This window comes from Hirundo rustica, chromosome 5 (genome assembly GCF_015227805.2).
Source record: "Hirundo rustica isolate bHirRus1 chromosome 5, bHirRus1.pri.v3, whole genome shotgun sequence".
Classification (NCBI taxonomy): Eukaryota; Metazoa; Chordata; class Aves; order Passeriformes; family Hirundinidae; genus Hirundo; species Hirundo rustica.
In genome coordinates, this window is record NC_053454.1 from 23,314,389 (window position 1) to 23,333,964 (window position 19,576).

Consider the following 19,576-nt stretch of genomic DNA (forward strand, 5'->3'; position numbering starts at 1 on the left):
AATGGCCTATGCTTTCTGTGGCTTTTCTCCTCAGAAGGTTTTTTATATGTCCCCCTTAATACTAACTGAACAGCCTCAATATACATTAGACTAACAAAGTGAAATCACTAGTGGATTAATTTGGTTTTCTCTCATCTGCTACAGAGACCTTAAACTAAAAAAGGTCTTGAGATGAGAACAAAAGAACACAAAAAAGTCACTATTGAGTTTTTTTGTTTTGTTTTTAAGAAAAGTGTTAATCAATTATCTGACAAACATTTATTCCATAGGTGGCTCCCTCTATACACAGTCCCTATGCTGATATAGCCTCTGAGAGATGTGTAATTAAGAGCAACTTCAGCACTGCTGAAGAAAAAGGGGGTGAATGAAAGGCAGGCACCTTCCATTGACTCCAACTGGTTTGGGAAGGAAGACCTTTTTTTGTTTGCACAGCCTCTTTGGACAGGAATAAACAGAAGGTGTATGCACTCAAGTGATGGCCACCCAAAGTACACAAGGGAAGTTTAAACCATCTTTGACTGTGAGGTAAGATCAAAGCTTCTGGGTGTTGACATCTAGGAGGGTTGTAGAGAGCTGGGAGTAAGACAGATGTTTTCTGTTGACAGCTACAGTGTGGACAGCAGCTGCTTTTTGCATCACTTGCATCACTGTTTTGCCATGGAGTTGAAGCAGCAGTTACAGAAATCAGTCTGGACACAGCATCTGCTTGATTAACATGCAGCAAAAAGAATAGTAGAAGAACTCATCAGATTTCCACCCCAAACTGGCAGTCAATAGCTCTCCCAAGCCACAGACACTTTCACAGGCAGCTCAGCTGTTCTCGAGGGACCTCTGTGATAGCCACTTAAATTCATGGATTCCTCTAGCTGTATCCAAAAGGGTTTGAGTTTAATAGCTGTAATAACAGGGAATGTGAGCAGATTTTCTAGCACAAATCTGTATAAAGGCTTTAAGTCAGGGACTCAGTCAATATGCTATCTTATTGAGACAGCCTATCACAGTGGTTATTTGTAGTCCACGTCTAGGTACATCATTTGTCTTAACTGAAACTTTTACAGTTGAATAATTTCAAGTGCTATTTTAAAAGGTTCAGGTTGGAGATCAGGAGGAATTTCTTCCCAGAAAGAGTGACTAGACTTTGGAACAGACTGCCCACTGAGGTGATAAGGTCACCATCCGTCCCCTGGAGGTGTTCAAGAAAGACTGGACATGGTGCCACGGTCTAGTTGACAGGGTGGTGATTGCTCTAAGGTTGGACTCAATGACCTCCGAGATCTTTTCCAACCTAATTGTTTCTGTGTTTCTATGTATTAATTTTTCATCTTGTTAGTGAGATTACTCAGAAAGGATAGAGGATGCTGCCCCAATTGAAGCCACCAGCAACAGAAAATTATTGGGGCAAAACTACAGGTGTTCTAAATTATATATTTCAAGTTAATACCAGCCTATCTCAATGAATCTTCAATCTACTGTGTCTTTCATGTAAATCCCAAAGCTAAAATAAACCAGTTTAATGAATCAAAGTATGAATGCACACATGCAGCTTTTTGCACCCACTTGACCGCATTTGCTTTAAAACCCATTAATTCCGTAAGCTTGACTGGATTCCCCCTTTTACAGCTGCATTGTTTCATTACTCCCTGCTAGAACACAATGCACCTCCAACTATGCCAGAACTTAAGGATATAAATAGGAAGTTTAGCATAAATAACTACCTAAACTATTTCTTACTGAGAAGGGAAAATGCTACCAAAACATACAGAAAGCAATCTTAAAATGCAGCTGGTTTAGGGAATAAGAAAAAGCAAAAGATAACTGTAAAAACCCAGCTAAGAAGAGAGGCCAGAAAAGCCAGTAAAATCCTCTTCCTCCAGTGTAATCCTTTACCCATGCCCTATTTATGTGATTCCTTACAGTATGTTTTGTCCTTATTCCAAGGTTACAGGGACCAAAGGGAATAGGCAATATTGATTAATGGTGTTTCAGAGATTGAAGAGCTCAGCTGAAATTACACATTCTTTCAGAGGTGTTATCTTTTCAGAAGAGCAGGTGCAAACACCATTTCAGTTTTAATTTATTTTCTGCTTTTCTTGACCATGTTGCTATTGCAGAATAGAAAGTTTATTCTTCATTATTTTGTGCAAAAGAACACAAGCTGAGAAAACCATATTGTTGAGCTGGAAACTGCACTGCAGCTCTTTTCATCTATACATTAGCACACAATCCTTACATTCATCCTGGTAAAATAACCTGTCGCTACTGAGGTGAGAAATAGTAAAGCCATTTTTCCAAAAGCAACTTACCCTGATTATAGGTTTGCCAACACCAGAAAAAAGCAGTAAGATAAGATGAAGAGAGAAGCAAAAGCAAACCTAAACTTAAAAGTTACAACGATAAATTTATTAACACACACTAAAAGAAAAAAAATGAGAATCAAAATGAAACTTTCAAAGCACTCCTTCTCCTCCTCCCAAGTGTTTACTTTCCTACAAACAACATAAAAAGACAAAACTTGTGATTTTTAGTCAATTTCACTATTTAAAAATATTCTTTCATTAGTTCTTTAGAAGAAGAGTCTCTCTTAGAACTTCTGTAGAATTTCTCTACTAACAACATGCAACAGTTCTCTTGTAGGTCTTAACTTTCAGAAAAACAGCTGCCTAAGAAATCTGAATCTGTGAAGGCCTTCCTATTAGCCGCTTTCTTAACACTACATATGGGCTGTGTTTGCTTATTTTAAGGTACCGTTTAAGGATGACTCTTCTAATATAAAACAAAACTCTTCTTCTATTTCTAAAGATCATTTTCATCTCAAGGAACAGAGGCCTCCCTTATCCCTGGGAGCAAAGGGCTTTACATCACTTTCTATCTTCCTCTGTTTGAAATTCCCTGTTAAAGCTCAATTATATCAGTCCACAGCTATAACTAGATCTCTACACCCTCCTAAACAGCATTCATATGTTACAGAGAAAGTTAGTTTATTTTTTATAGTTTCACAAAAGAAGTCTAACCAAACGAAGGAACTCTTCGCTCTTTTGTCTCACTTAAGACTTAACTTTCTCTCTTTACTGACTTTCATCTTATCCCGTGTCTTCTCTACGTTCACTCTGGCCTTTTCTTCTCACTCAAAAAAGAGTTAGGCTTTAGAAACTCCGTATGTGTAAGAAGAAAGTTGTTCTCTTGCTCAGGGCCTGTGTTGGTCACACGATCTCTGCCGGGCAGCAGCCTCTCAGGCCGAGGGATCTTAAAGCGGCCGAGTTTCTCTCCCTCCTTTTCCTCTCTGCTCGGGAGTCACCGGAGGGGGACAGGGGCCTCTTGCCCACCCCCAGGCCCACGGCAGCAAAAGCGAAGCCCGGCCGGGCCGTGCGCAGGCCCCAGGAGGGGCCCGTGGCGGAGCGGGACCGGCCCAGCCTAGCAAAGCCCGGAGCGGCTATCAGGGATCGGGGCTCGGCAAACACCTCCCCCGGCCCGGCCGGGGTTGGGGCGGGCTTTACGGTTAGACAGACGTTAGGATGCAGCCTCCCACTCCCCCGCCGGCAGCCATCGGGGCTCGGAGGCACGGCCAGGCTGGAGGCAGTCCCACCGCAGCGGAGCGGGCCCAGGGGGGCTGGTGGTTAACTGCCAGCGAGCTGGAAGGGAAAAGGAGAAATTCCCTACTCCACCCACTTTATACAAGTATTCCCGAAGTCACATTCAACTTCCTCAATTGTTAAACAATGTGTCAGCATCTAAAAACTGGCCTCAGATAAGTGCCTGGTAACCCATGACAGTAATTCGTCCCATCATCCTGTTAAGATTAAACCATAAAAACAGTGTTCTATCCCATTGAACAAAGATTGTGAGCTCAGATGGTGAATAGAAAGTGGCAAACTGTAAATTTAAAATCTTACATTACTCAAGAGCAACAAGGATTTATATGTACAAGTAACATAATGGATGCCCCAGACATATCTAGATGCTAAGCAAAGCCTCTGCCATTTTGAGATTCACCCAAGTACTAACCAAAAGACTATAATTACATATATTGACCATAGTTGTGCATGCTTAAGAGCCACTCGTACATTTATAGAGATAAATAAAAACAATGTATCCTTACCTACTAAAAATCATTCTAATTTTTGTATCTGCAATTTTGTTAAGATTGTCAGGTATGACTTTTCATATTTAGTGCCAGTTGTATCCCACCAGTTGATCAAGTCTAATTATACAACCGATCACCAATTGTTAGCCACACATATTAGAATGAACCTAACCCTAAAAAAGCAATTAATGAAACATTAATTTGATTAAAATTTGATGAAAATTGTTAAAGAAATTCAAAAGAACAAACAAAATACCTTAGTAACTGTCCAACATGATACCAAAAACCTAAGTAAAGTCCTACAAAAAGTAAAGCAGGACGCAATCCACAACAGGTGGGATGTACTCTTTAGATAGTCATCAACAGCAACTAAAGTCTTATAACACCCTATGTCACCCCATCATTATTCTACTGATATAATTAGTATAAATTTAATCATGTCTATTGTAATACTCATACAGAACTAGAAGATGTTAAAGCAAGTAGCAAGTTTAACCTCATTATCTAAAACACACAGGATAATGTTAAAAAAGAATTATCAAGATAGTTGGTTAGGACCAAAAAGAATCCCCAGTAGTGGTAAAGGAATTTACTAGATCTATAGAAAAGGGGGGATTAAGACAGAAGTTTGAAAATTCTAGCTGGTCTTTATAGTAAACTTAAGAACATACTCTATATTTTAGAATGTATTTTAAATAGTGCTTTAAAACGCTTTTTAAACTACATTTTAAAAGCCATTTAGTGAATATCAAGCGCTGTGTCTGTTACCCTTTATGTATTTTAAAGCAGTACAAGCATCTGGGGCCCCTCAGTGATAAGAAGAAAAACTAACCTAAACACAGCAAGATAATAAAGCTAAGAATACAGATAAAGAGAAAACCACAGAGTCTTAAACAGCAGAGACTAATTCCTTGCGTTAAAAAAGTGCCAGAAAAACCAAAACGCACACAAGAAAAATAAAAGTGAAGAGTGCACTGAATAAGACTCCATTTCTTTCATCCTCTGGAGACCCTCAGAGACCACCATGAAAAACTAAGCACGGCCAGAGGAGAGTGGAGTTAGTTACCATAAGAGGCAAGGACAGGCAAAGACAGAGAATAGATATATATATAAGGCAGATTGTGAAATGCCATCCATATGTAAGACCTCGAAGAAAAATACCGGGGGCAAGCACTCTAGTGTTTGTGAGTGTCTTTAGTTAATAACAAAGTTATTCCCCAAGTATCTCAACATCAATTAAAATACATACCGCTCTAACAGCAATTATTATTTGTGGAATTCTTTTCCACCCCATTTCAAAATTACTCAGCAAGAAACTACTGGGCCAGAAACTACTCGGTAAAAAACTACTGGGCACAAACTACTGGGAAAAAAATCTACTGAGCAAGGAAGTACTGGGCAACCAACTAGTGAGCAAGAAACTACTGGGATGGAAAATACTCAGAAAGAAACTACTGGGCAAGAAACTACTGGGTAGGAAACTAATTGTCAAGAAACAACTCGGCATAAAACTACTGGGCAAGAAAATACTCCATAAGAAACTATTGGGAAAGAAGCTATTGGGCAAGAAACCGCTGGGCAAAAAACTACTGGACAAGAAACTACTTGGCAAGAGATGTGTCCTCCTTTTGTTCTGTCTCCAAATGCCTTTTTCCTGTGTGTTAGTGCTTCTTCAGCAAATGCTACATCTTTTATGCTACCCCTGAAAGCGTGTTTCCTACACTGAACATCCCTATGCCCAAAACATATTGTACATCTGATTATGCACTCCTAAGTTTATTCTTTCTGCTTGTCATTTTGATCTTCTGCCATTTAACATCACATGTTTTTCCTACAATCTTGTTTTATAAAATGTGTCAATAAAACATTAAACAAATTAAATTTCAAAAAGAGTGGGCTCCAGACCTGAAAGTCATTCTGGGTACAAAATTTCTCTAAAAGCATCTATCAAATTTCTTAAAAATAGCTATGAATAGGAAAGGTCTGAAATGAAATTTCTTATGATGAAAACCCCCAAATTTCCAATAAAAGTGGCTAGCAACATTTGTGTTCCAGCAAATGAAATATTAAAACTGGTTTTGACTTTGTGTTCAATACCTGAACACAATATATATTAAAATTTAATAAACTATTTCTTGCTGTTCCTACAAGAACTGGTCAAGAAATGTCATGCTCTCTAGAAACATGAAATGCTCACTTTGAACACAGAAAGGCATGCTCCCATTACTGACAGTAGAAACATGAGAAAAAATTAGTTTATGTCCTCTGCCAGTTTCTCTATATTGTCAGTGTCTTGTATAAAACTTCCTTTCAGGAAAACAGTTGAGAAAGTGACTACTTTTTATGACCAAAAGGAAGAACTGGGTTTGAGGGGTTCTTGTTACTTGTATTTTTAAAATTGGACCTGTACTTCTCCCATATATTCCATATCTAAACATTTTTTCTTAATAGAGACATCAGTTTCTACAGAAGTCTTAGCAGAACTGCAATTCATCTTTGGCCCATAGAGATGGCATGAAAAAGGACAGGAGTGGGATCAGAGATTTCCTGTCCTGCATGTAGTTTTTGATAAATATTGTGGCATGCCGCAGCGGGTCAGAGCAGAGTGACAGTGCACATGCAACTTTTCCCAACAACTCCTGCCCTATTGGTAGGGCTTATGGTCATCTAGGAGAGTCTACTATTGCCTCCCACCCCCAGACACATTTCACCAAAAGCATACGGTGCCACATGATTGCAAAAGGTACATTTCTCTTGAATGTTTCCTAGAAACATCTATGACCAGTTCTGTCTTTAGGAAAAGTGTGCACCTAGCCTGAAGAAATATGATTCATTATCTTACTTTATAAAGAACATAATGAAATTATTTTATTTCACAAAGGAACGTAAGTATTTGGGAAAAGAACTGAAAATGCTTAAAAAAAAAAAAAAAAGAAAATCAAAGCTGGCATCCTTTACTTTGTAAAGCTGTGTCACGTTTAGGTGCTCCTTAAAATGCTCTATTTATTTTCTGACTGAAGCAAGGTACTACAAAAACTGACTTGAAGGGAAAAGTGTAATGCACCTATTTTCTAATGCAAACAAAGAACTCTAATGGATTATTCATTAGGAGTTAAAACCTTTTTACTTCCCAGCATTTCAAACTGGATTTGCCCCTTTTAGGGCTCTTAAAAATCTGTACCCATGGAAGTGAAAAACAGTTAACCCATGCCCTGTCGACTATCAGTCATTTATAAGAGTAAAAAATTAGAAACCTTTAGTCACCTAAAAATTAATCACCTTTCCTTTCAGAAATTTAGCCATTGGTAATCAGAAACTTTGAGAGAGATAAAACAAGTCTTAGAAAATCTTTTACTGGGAAAGATATTTTATGTTTGAAATTACCTTTCCTATCGGAAGTTAGAGGCAAAAACCCCCAGACTCCTACTATCGCAAATATTTTGACAATCACAGAACAACTTGGGTTGCATGGGACCTCAAAGTTCATCTGCTGCCTTAGGCAGGGATGCCTTTCACGAGACCAGGTTGCCTAGAGCTCCGTCCAAGCTGGCCTTGAACCCTCCCAGGGATGGGGCATCCACAGCTGCCCTGGGCAACCTGTTCCAGTGCCTCACCACCCTCACAGTAAAGGATTTCTTCCTGAGATGTAATCTAAACTCACTCTTTTTCAGTTTGAAACCATGCTCCTTGACCTGTCACTACAAGCTCTTGTCAATTGTCTCACCCCATCTTTCCTGTAAGTTCCCTTCAGGTACTGAAAGGTCACAATTAGATCAGCCTGAAGCCTTTTCCAGGCTGAACAATCCCAGTTCTCTCAGTCTTTCCTCATAAGAGGGGTGCTCCATCCCTCTAATCAACTTGGTGGCCCTCCATGTCCTTCCTGTGCTGGGACCTCAGAGCTGGATGCGGCTCTGCAGGTAGGGTCTGACCAGAGCAGAGCAGAGGGGCAGAATCCCCTCCCTCCCCTGCTGCCCACGGTGCTCTGGATGCAGCCCAGGACACGTTTGGCTCTCTGGGCTGTGAGTGCCCAAGGCTGGGTCATGTCCAGCCTCTCATCCACCAGCACTCCTGAGGCCCTCTCAGCAGGGCTGCTCTGGATCTCTTCATCTCCAGTCTGTGTTCATACTGGGAGTTGTCCTGACCCAGATGCAGCACCCTGCACTTGGTTTTGTTAAACCTCATGAGATTTCCACATCCCCACTTCTTGAGTCTGTCCAGGTCCCTTTGGATGGCATCTCACCCTTCAGGAGTATCAACTGCACCACTCAGCTTGGTGTCATCAGCAAATCTGCTGAGGGTGTATTTGAACCCTTCTTCTATGTCCTTAATGAAGATATTAACTAACACTGGCCCCAATACAGATCCCTGAGAGGCACCTTTTGTTACTGATGCCTATTAAGACTTTGAGCCATTGACCACTATGCTCTGGATGCAACTATCCAACCACTTTCATATCCATCTAACAGTCCACTCATCAAATCCATTTCTCTCCAATTTACAAAGAACAATGTAGTGGGAGACTGTGTCAAAGGCCTTTCAGAAGTCCAGATAAACTACATCAGGAACCCTTCCCTTGTCCAGTGATGTGGGTACTCCATCACAGCCAGTATTAGTCATGCAGGACTTATCTGACATTATCAAACATGGACACAAAAAGCAGAAGGTTGCTAGTGTTACTCAAGCCTTACTATCCTTGTGTCTGGATGGGTACTGTCTTGAGATCCCAGACTTTCTTGATGTGAATGGCAATGTTTTCACTACATCAAAATGCCCAATCAGACTGGGAGACAGCTCACTGTCCTGCTCCAAATAAGTCACTTTCATGTCCCTGTTTCCACAGCAATGTTACATGACTGTCCTGGGGTGACAGACAAGAATGCTACCTAAAGATCAGTCAGGAAGGAAACCAAAGGAAAGACTGCTTCCAGGGCAGAAGGCCTTTAGCACACACTCCTGGTTGCTCCCTATCACAAGGAACAACTTCAGCTCACAGGCAGCACATTTCAGGGACAAACCTCAGTTTTCCACAACACCCTTGGGGATTTTCTTACATCAAGAACTAGAAGTAATAGTAATGACTTAAACCTATTACTTTTCCCTCAATCCAACTTTTTTCTCCATCACATTAAATATCTCAAGAAAGTAGAAACACACGCATACAGTCAGAGCATTGGTAGTACATTTAACTTGAATCAGCAGGAAGACATGCTATATATATATATAGCCAGGAGAAACTTACTATGAGACATATTTGAAAACATGCTTTTATACCAAAAAGTACTACATATATCTAAAAAAACCCAATTTAACACGTGCAGTTTTATGCACCTGAGTTAATCTGAAAGGCTTGTTCAATGCAGATTTAACAAAACTGCATATAAGTGATACACTACGAAAAGCAGAGAGTTTAAAAAGTAACACCAGCAACAAAAAGAATAATTTACCCACCTTCTCATAGGCCCTGGGACAGAACAATGTGTACTGTGTATTAGCAGACCAAATTAGCAGCAAGTAAAGACAGACAAGAGTGAACACTCACCGACCATTGTCACGCCCCACGCCCCAGACTCTGATGCTCACAATAGGCTGCGAGTGCAGAACTGTGCGGTCCATGGGATCAATCAGGTTCAGCATGTCATTTTCCAGTATAAGGTACATGTCTTTGCCCTGCAGTTCCAGATAAAGTACAATTACACAGTACATCACCCTCTCAAACTGGCTGGGCTCAAGGTGTTATGTCTGTGCTGTTCAGACTAGCTTCACCTTTACTCAAAGTTTTGGGTTGTTCCAAGAGCAAATGAAAAAAAAAAAATCTTCATATACCTCTGGTGTGAAAAAAAGATCTAAGATGCTATCTTGCTACTATATTTTTAAACAATCCCAATGACAAAAAGCTTCGATGTTTTTTTAAATACAACTCATTCAGACCCAAACCACTGAGTTATTCAACAAGTAGTGTTTATCTGCTTTTCAGTATTTCTAAATATTTGAGAAGTCATGGTTTGTCCTCACAGTAAAACCTTGTATCAAAACCCGTACTTTTGAGGAATAGTTCCTTCCTTCAAAGTGTTTTGTTTCCAAAAACTGTAACAAATGGATTATGGGAACAGACAGCAATTTGTATGTGTCAAAGGATTTACTCTTTGAAGAAGAATTAAAGGGGAAGACCTAGGATTAAGACCTGAATGTGAATTCTGCTAGTGACTGCAGAATCTTAGAGCCAGGACTTCTCCCCAATTCTTCTGGCACATAAGAACAAGGATAATGCTTTTTTCTCCTACAGGATACAAATTTAAAAATGATTTTCCTTTTGATGTTAATTCACAAATGCTTATTTTCCTTCTTTTGACAGCATTTGTAATAGGTCTGCTGCCTCTTCTATCACATGTAATAACCCTCTTCTTGGAGGCTGTACATATACTCTTCAGACCACGAGATCCTGCAGAAATGATCCTGGACCTATTGCTGAGCAGTAAGACAAGCTCCTGCTGATCAGAAGGTGGAAGCTATCAGCTAAATATAGACTAATTTGTTTCCTCTCTTTTGTGCCAGAATCTATACATGAACAGATAGAACAGAAAGGGTCTGAATCCCTACTGACTAATGTTTCAAAATGGACGTTTTTCTTCACCTCACTGACACAGAAACCCTCTTCCTGCTTGGTTACAGTGGCTCAAGTCTTTATGATGTCCAATTCTGTGTCTGTATACAAAATACATTTATGTCACTCTGTGAGGGCTTTCTGCCGCTGTTTGTAGGCAAGGCAGCAAGGGGCAGGCACTGCCCATCTCCTCTCCCAACCCCAGACCTCCTAACAGGGATTCCAAGGGAAGCTGTGACACTGGCAGCTGTGAGCTGGCAGTGCAAGTACCAAGAGGGATGTGGAAGAGATAGGTGACACCTGGTATGAGCAAAGCCAACACAAGAATATTTTGACTGATGGAAAAAGCACATCTGTGGCTGAAATGCAAGGCTGGATATATAGGCTGCTCCTAGGGAAGCAGAAACAGATGTAGCTGTGAGAGTCATGGAAAAAAAATGGGAAAACCCAGCAGCACTGAGATGGTAGTGGCAGAAGAAGAAACATCACAAAGCAAAAAAGGGAGAAATTTGCTTGGAGGTCAGAAGCAGTAAACAAATTGTGTGAAGAATGCTACAAAGTGTCACAAAGATTGCTTTCTGGACCCATTTTATACTTATATATTTGTTCCAGAAGGAAATTATTACAAGAAGGAAAAATATGTTATTCATGCAAAATAACACTGGGATTAGAGTAACATAACAGAATCCAAATTAGCTGGAAAAAAATTGGAGAGTGGGCAGATAAACAACATAAGTCACAGGAAATTATCCTTGCAATGCTCAGGGGAATCACTTGTCTGCAGCCAGAAGCAATAAATTTTGCTAAATTTTGTTGCCTTATTATAAAAAAGCTATTTTAGAGATAAAAGCATAGGTCAAAAAGAATTTAGACAGGCTAGGAGCTTGAACATAGGCTTTAATGTGTCAGACTGCTGAAGAGCTGCATTGATCTGATGGTTTGAGATGAGGAAGAGCCATGGAGGGAAAGTGAATAAAGGAAAGAGAGGCTCAACCCCAGCAGTTTTTCTGGAAATGCTACAGGCTGCAGTATATAGGTCAATGGCAAGAGGATATCTTTTACATGTAAGTGATATTGTAATGTACAGAAATGTAATTAATGGCAAAAAAGCAACACAAACAGATGAACCACATTTTTAGATTTTACGGAACAGTAAAAGTTCAAAATCTATAGGTAATTTATTTTGGAGCGAAGGCCATGAAATCCCACATTAAAGCCACTAACAAAGCTTCTGCAGGGTCAGGATTTTACCCAGGGTGTGGGAGGTTTTGTGGCTTGTTTTGCAGTTTTTTAAATCATGAAAACTTGGGGCTAGTCCTAACCCCAATTTCACTTTCATTACATTCTAGCTCAAGTAAATCTTCAGGCAATCTTAAAACTCCTACATGCAGTCATTCAGCTTCATAATAAATTCCTGCTATAATTGCCCCATCTGATACATCAGTGATGGAGTATAATTTTTTCAGGTTCCTCTAAAACATGCCTCTTCAAATCACTCCTGAAGACTTACATTGAAGGCAGGAAAATGTGTTTGGATGTAATGAACTCTTAAAATCAGGATTATAATTTACTTCAGGAGCCACCTATTCAAACACAGTGTCTGTATTGCTTTGTCAGGCTATTTTTTTTTCTTTTTTAATGAATAGCACTCTTAATTTAAACATCCATTCAAGAGGACCAAAACTTTTCACCAGCTTGGCTTGAAAACCTGCAAGGGCTTCCAACAAACAACAAAGGTACTGACAGAGAGAAAAACATAAAAAAAAGTGAACATTAACTCTTAAATCATGAGCGTTCAAAGTAAACAATATATTTCAAGCTGATCAAAGTGCTGAAAAATGGATGAGATTACACACATACAGGGATACTGGTTTTTTTCTCTCCTAGGGTCAGCAGTAAGTCCGAAGTCCATGACTGACACATATCAAATTGCTAGTCTGTACATACATTATCTAAATAAAACTGTTCCCAGGTGTAAGAAAGAAAGAAAGGAAAACAATATTATTTTGTTAATTCATATGTACAATATATTTTTCTTACTTAAAAAAATCCTTCTGAAATTATTTTAAATAGATAGGACACTATATTGCTCCTTTAAACATAATTTCAGTTTTTAAGGGTGCTTTCTCCCAGTTGTTCCCCTGTAGCATCTTGGCATTGCTGTGGTCATAGGATGGTGGACTCGAGCCATAGACTGCAACAATAACTTGGGAGGACTGAATGCTATTTTCCCTGAAATTTTTACTGAAATGTAGACAAGTCTTTCTTTTGATTTCTTTTTTTGTTCGGCAGTGCAACTTCTCTTAGATCGCACAAGGAAAAGTTACAACATTCACTCTTTTGTGTTCAGATCTTGTGTGGCCAATCCCCATTAGTGTAACCCTTCTGCAAATATGTCAGGAGAGAGGTAAAAAATAAGATTTGGCAGAAGTTTAAGTTGTTCCATGAACAGTCAAATAAAAAAGATACTTTACTGTGGCTTTGTCTCCTGTGCCCTCTGTATGTCCCACCTTTTCCCTTCTTGTTTCACTTACTGACCCCTCAACATCCTCCACTTCTTCATCTGTCCCCCAGCACACCTATTTTCCACATCACAAAACCTAAAGCTCCCTTCAGTTTTCCCCAAGTTCCCACAGCGTTATCCTTTCTTTGCTGCCAACCCAGAAAGAAGCACAGTGCAACCGCGGTTCAGTCAACGAGGGCACACCGACCCTTCAGCAAACCAAGGAAGAGGAAATCTGAGCTTTTTCCCTCAGTGTGTGGGAATCTGGCATCCTTCAAAACTGGATGACACTGGTACAGAGATTCAAGAGTTATTGGAGAGGAGCCAACAGACAGACTGATGACACATAATTAATTTCCTTCTGAAATACTGATAAATAATCATCGTAAGATAAACCATCTGTCCACCAGTTCCAATCTTCTCATACATTTCAGAATCACAAACCCTGCCAGCGTGGGTTTCCTTAAAGCCCTTTGTCATTGCGAGACCTTCGAAAATGCTGTTATAAAGCTTCACTTTCAGACCTCTGGCCAGGAGGAAGAATTACACTGAATTTCAACAGCTTGGCCTTGGTGCCCCCAACAGTGCCACTGCACAGGTGTGTACTAGCAGAGATGTGGCATCTGCTGTCCTGAGCAGTTTGGAACAAAAAGGCCAACATTTTCCCTGAACCCTTTTATACATTTGGCAGTGCCAGGCTGAAGTAGTAAAATCCCAAACACAGAGCATGGATGTAGTTGTCTACAGAATTGTTCCTTTGAGATGTTTTATGACACAAGAGGGATGTTCCAGGAGCAGGGAAGTTCACACTGTTCTTACCTCTCCCCAAATGCCAACAGTGTCTCTGATGTCATTTTTACAGTAAGAGAGTTGTCTGATGCAATTGTTCACAGCAACACTGCTCTTTCCAGGAGCCAGATCTTCTTCTGCCATTTCTACCCAGCCCAGAGATCGCACAGCAAAGCACTAAAAATAAACCAAAAAACATCTGTCATACAACAGCAACTAAACAGTTAGGGTTAAAGGTCTTCATCTAGAATGGGAAAAAAATTAAGGCCTTGTAGATGGGCTTATGCTCAAAGATAAGTAAATGAAAATATATTTTGTTGTGATAGTTTGGGAAGTTCAAGAACCAATTAGTGACTAGGCATGAAAATTGGCATGAATGGCAAGGTGAAAACGTTGAAAGGAACAAAGAGGAATGTATGACTTCCTATGAAAGGTGTCTGTGGAGGTAACACTAATGCCTTCCAATAAAATAATTTTGTTAACAAAAAGGAGGAAGCAAGAGAGCAGTAAATACTAGGATGCACACAAATATAAAAACAATAAAGGAAAAAGCACAACTATCGATTGAAATTTTGTAGAATTGTAGAATTGAAATTTTACCTAGAATCTAGAGCAGTAGTTGAAAAGAAAGAAAACACTACTGGATTATGTCTCTTGTGAGATATCCACTGTCTGGCTTTTAACCAGAAAATTACTCTTTTTTGTGGATTACAGCAATCACTTCTATAGTGAGTTTACCTAAGGTAGCAAACAGTAACAAATTCAAAGCTAAGAAGATAAGCTATCATAAGAGAAAAACAGGCTTCTTCTAGAACATCTGCAAAGGTAGAGAATAAAAAGTGTTAATTCTGAAAAGGCACCAAAACCTGCTCATCTGCTCTCAGTCATTATGGTGGGAGAAATAGAAGTCAATAGGAGTTTGTCTACGAGACCAAGACTCCTTCCAGAGGACATCGCGGGTGTTTCACACCGACCTACAGGAGCACCGCCACCAATGGGCACAACAGGCTCACTGTTGTACCTCCTGACCAGACACAACAAATGCTTGAGGTGGTGCCTAGAAGTTCAGCAATAGTAGACCAACACTCATGGCTGAGCGCTGCTGCCTTGCGGCACGCAGCTTTCTCTGCTGTTGGCAGCATCCCGCGGATCCTCAGGAAAGCAGACAATGATCCTGGGAGCTGCTGGGAGGAAGGCAGTGCCAGTGACTGCTTGGAGCCCTGCTGCCTCCAGCAGCACACTGCCACACAGCCCAGGAGCTGCAACAGCAGGCCCATGCTGCAGTTATCAATCCTTCTTCTTAAGATGCAGTAAATGAATCAGCTTCAGAGCTCAAAAGCTGAATATTCACTTGCCACCTTCTAAAATCTGCTGTGAAGTCGGTGAGTTGACCAAGCTCACACACCATCACTGCTGTGCCATTTGGGAACAACTGCCCTCAAAAATACCTACCCCAAAACACCAAGGTATTTTAAATATGCATAATATGCCAACTTTGGCAAACCAAGGGAGGAGTAAAATTCACCAGAGGATAAAAAGATTAATGAGTTTCTCCCTCCCTTTAAAACTTCTCTCCTCCTTCAGCCTTCTTTGAGTTGGCACAATGCATTCATCCAGGCTCACTCCACCAAGCAGGAAAACCAGCCTAAGAGCCTGCTCCCTGTACCTCTGGTACCCACTCCAACGAGTCACTAACCATGCATCTTATCTCAGGTATCAGACAGCAAACACACTCTGCAATTGCACAAAACCTTTTAATGAGTGTAGGTAAAAAAATTAAAGCCTTTCATGCCTCCAGCTTTTCTGTGGATTTTTTTTTTTTTTTGCTTTGCAAACAAGGGAATCAACATGAAAATTCCCCCACATTGCTGCTTCCTGACCCAGCTCTGCTGGAAACCCACAGAAGTGCTGACTTTCCATTCTAAAGGGCCATGAAGGAGAAGATGAAAGAGGAGACAAAGGAAGGGTCAATACTCAGGGGTGCTCTTTACTTCAGGGCTACACAAGATACTTAAAAAAACATTTTTTTACCAATTATTAAGGTGGCATAATCTTAAGATTGCAGAATTGTTTCAGGCACATTAGATGATCATGAATCTTGCTAAAAGTGCTGCTATACCCACTGGAGTATTAAATATTTATCTTTGCAAGCTTTAAAAATACTAATTTTTACTGTACCAGAAGAAAGGGGTTTTTTACAAGTATATAAATATTAAATTGAATAGCAGAATACTAGCAGAAAGAAACATTTTCCATATCATAAGAGAGGTGAAGAACTATATATATAATAAGCCTATTGTTTCCTTGTTGCTCTTCACATCTCAACCACATCTTAAATTTGTTAACCGCTTTCTGAACACAAGGATAGATACGGAATCACAGAATGCTTTGGGATGGAAGGGACTTTAAAGATCGTGTAGTTTCAATCCCTGCTGTGGGCAGGGACACTTTTCACCCGAGCAGATTGCTCAGAGGCCCATCCAACCTCTGCACCCCTTGCTAGGAACAGAGTGTGTCTTAGGAAGGCCATAAAATGAGGAAAGACTATCTGTTCAACCTGATGGCAGCTAAATCTCTTATTAGTAAAGATGGTGAACTGTTTTGCTATTTTTTTCCTGGCCTTTCTTTATTCTATGTTTGAAATTCTCTGGTGGCAGCATCCACTGTATTTATGCAGCCCACTGTCAAAACAGTACAGTGAGCTGAATGCAACACTCTTGTCTGCCCCACATATCGCCCTCCATGGGAAGGAGCTGGCTTCCTTCCCTGCTTCTGTTCACTCTTCACGCTTCCAAGTGAGGTAGACATGAGAAAGCCCTTGGTTTCTGGCACCTGACAAGTTTTTGTGTATTTCACAAGAAGCCCTTACCATAATCAAAACGAAATGCTTCAAAACAGCTTCAGAAAACAAACCAATTTCCCAAAAACTCACTGCAAACAAAAACCTCTCAATAAACCCTAAAAAGACTCAAAGTTCTACTCACAAGGCAATGAATGCACCTCAGCATATATATATAAGTAACTTTCTTTTGCTCAAAGTACACCTAAACCCCAAAAACTTTGTATTTTGTGGTTAAGTGAATACATGTGCTGATGTGGCTCAGTAGACATAGAGTCACATAGATTTTCAGAAGTAGAAAATAGGAGGACTCAGTAACGTGATATGTACCAGGGTCCACTCAGCAGAACAGAACGTAACAGAACTCCACAGGTGTGTATAAACACACTGGAGTGGGAGAGAGGTGAAGTGTGAGCATGCATGCCTACATGTCTGTCTTCTCTGCATATTGCCAGCAGCTGGATTGTAAGAAATATACTTCATGTTTTATAGTTGGTTGCTTTTTTCCTCTTTCCTTATTTGACTTAGAGGTTCTCTTCTCTTTAAAACAAAACAGCACAAAACCAGCAGAGACAAAACATCTAGTGTCTCCAGTCAGACATGACCTAATTTTTAGACCATGGCTGGCTGAGTTAGGTCTAAGACATTAACACAGCATCATGATTCCCTGCCTCCCACCAATGATACTGACAAGCCAAGAGACAAAGCATTTCCTTTGACCCCCAAGAGTTTTGATAATGCACTCTATTGTCTTCTGGAGCTTACACCTAGAGGCAAATCAAGCCAAGCTAAAAACCAGAGTGTAGCTTTTCTTCATTAAGAGTCTATGAGCTCAGTAAAACCATCATCCCTGGCAATGCCAGTTTGTTATGCATCTCTACTCGAAGCTTAGAGATAAGTAGTGGCAACTAATAATAATTGGCCTGTCATAATCTCAAAGTAATCCCAATGCCAACTTTTGTTTTATGGTAGTCTATCTAATTTGTTTTCTCTCTTAGAGAAGGTTTTCTGTGCCTGGTCAGGCGCTGTCTGCTTGCCCCCAGACTCTTTTCAAGAGCTGGCAAAGAAAAACAGGCTTGAAGAAAAACAAAAGAAGTTGATAAATACAGCAGGATGAAAGATACTTAGGAATTGTATACTGTGCAAACGTTGCTATTTGGGATTGGGAAGATCAAAGATACTACCACAAACATTGCATAGCTAAGAGAAGCGAATGAAAAAATGTCTCAAACCATGGGAAGTCAATAATCTTGCACTTTTATCTTGTCTAAAGACTTCATCTTTCCTGTCTGGCTACACAGGACATTGAGCAAAGAAATTACACAGAGGAAAAAAAAAAATCCACCTTATCACACACTAGCCCATGAAAGACAGGTGAACAAAAATGAAAACACAGGTACTGCTGCTTGATTTTACAGTTCAGGGGAACCTATGTTTAAATAGTTGCAAATCCAATTAATGTTTCAGGGTTAATGATCTGTAACCTAAGAACCAAACTCAAATATTGTCATCTGAAGTCTGTATAGAGCTGTAAACCTCTCTTGCAGCGCAGTTGTGATCCAAAACATTGCCTAAAGCTGGGGAACTTTAGGACTGAAGAAATGAGCAAACCACAGATCACACTTCTGCTCTTTGGCATTGCAAACCCTTCACCACAGGACAGGGTTCTGCTCTGCAGCAGCTTTTCCAAGGGGAACTCTGGAAGGAGCTTTGGCAGGGACGCAGAACTGTGACAGAGTTCTAACCATAAGCAAATGCACACTCTAGCTGTTGCCTCATGCAGCGCTAGGCATGTAGCATTAAAGAAAATAAAAACAAAATAATTGAGAAAAACAAAGCAAATACAATCCCCTACTAAAAAGAGGACAAGAGATCAAGTGCACATGACTGATGGCAGAGTAGTATTGGAAACTTGATGGATCATAAAGGCGTGGATAGACAAGACCCCACTGTCGGGTGAAAATGAATTAGAACATCAGTTTGAGAATTGTAGTAAGTCGGCTGAGACTCCATTATCTTCATGCAGGGAAAAGCCAAATCTTTATTTTCACAACCCATTTTATACAGTTTTTACAGATCTTGCCTGCAACTTTAATCGGTTAATACCTTTCTTTCCAATTATTCTATTGGTTAGTAAAAGGTCTTGTCTATGAAATATCTCTATTTTTGTATTGCTTACATATTTTCTTTACCGATTCTCATGGGAGAAATCCCTTGTTATTGCAGGTGCATTTATTTTTCAACCCAAGAATAGGTTGTAATGCTAATGAGTTTTCATACCATGATTGTTTTCACTTGCAAATTGCTTAACTACATTTAGAAGATATGTAGGCTAGCTATTAATTTAATAGAGCAGGCCTGCTTTTATGAGGCCTTTCTTTTATAATTCTTCTACCTGTCATGACAGAGAACAACAAACTAATGTACATTACAAGACCACAGCCAGATTGCTCTTCGTATAACACAGCTGTTAGCAGCCACTATGAACACATCTGTATTAAGAGTATGTTTGCCTTGATGCTTTAAATCTGTGCTACTTATCTCTTCTCTACTTCCAAGCCCACAGGACTTGGTTTTGAGCAGTTTCCCTTTGTTTCCCTTTATATTTTTCCTTTTTAAAGGTTAAATCTGCCTGCAGACATACGTAAATCCCTACAGTTTTTAATAAGGCCTTTTATCACAGACCACTGAGCAGGTTTGTGCCTGAGACACAGCATGTAGGTCACGTAATTAACCATTTATTATGCAGCCAACATAACCTTC

General features: G+C 40.0%; 1 protein-coding gene across 18 annotated transcripts in view; it reads right to left on the reverse strand.

Moving 5' to 3' along the window:
• APBB2 (amyloid beta precursor protein binding family B member 2) overlaps positions 1-19,576 on the reverse strand; it is a 170,867-nt gene that overhangs the window by 32,963 nt on the left and 118,328 nt on the right. For all 18 annotated transcript variants that reach the window (XM_040064026.2, XM_058420591.1, XM_058420586.1 and 15 more), the window contains 2 exons: positions 14,005-14,151; positions 9,621-9,748 (listed from right to left, as the gene is read on the reverse strand). In XM_040064026.2, coding sequence (XP_039919960.1) covers positions 9,621-9,748; positions 14,005-14,151 — 275 coding nt within the window. The remainder of the gene's footprint in view (positions 1-9,620; positions 9,749-14,004; positions 14,152-19,576) is intronic.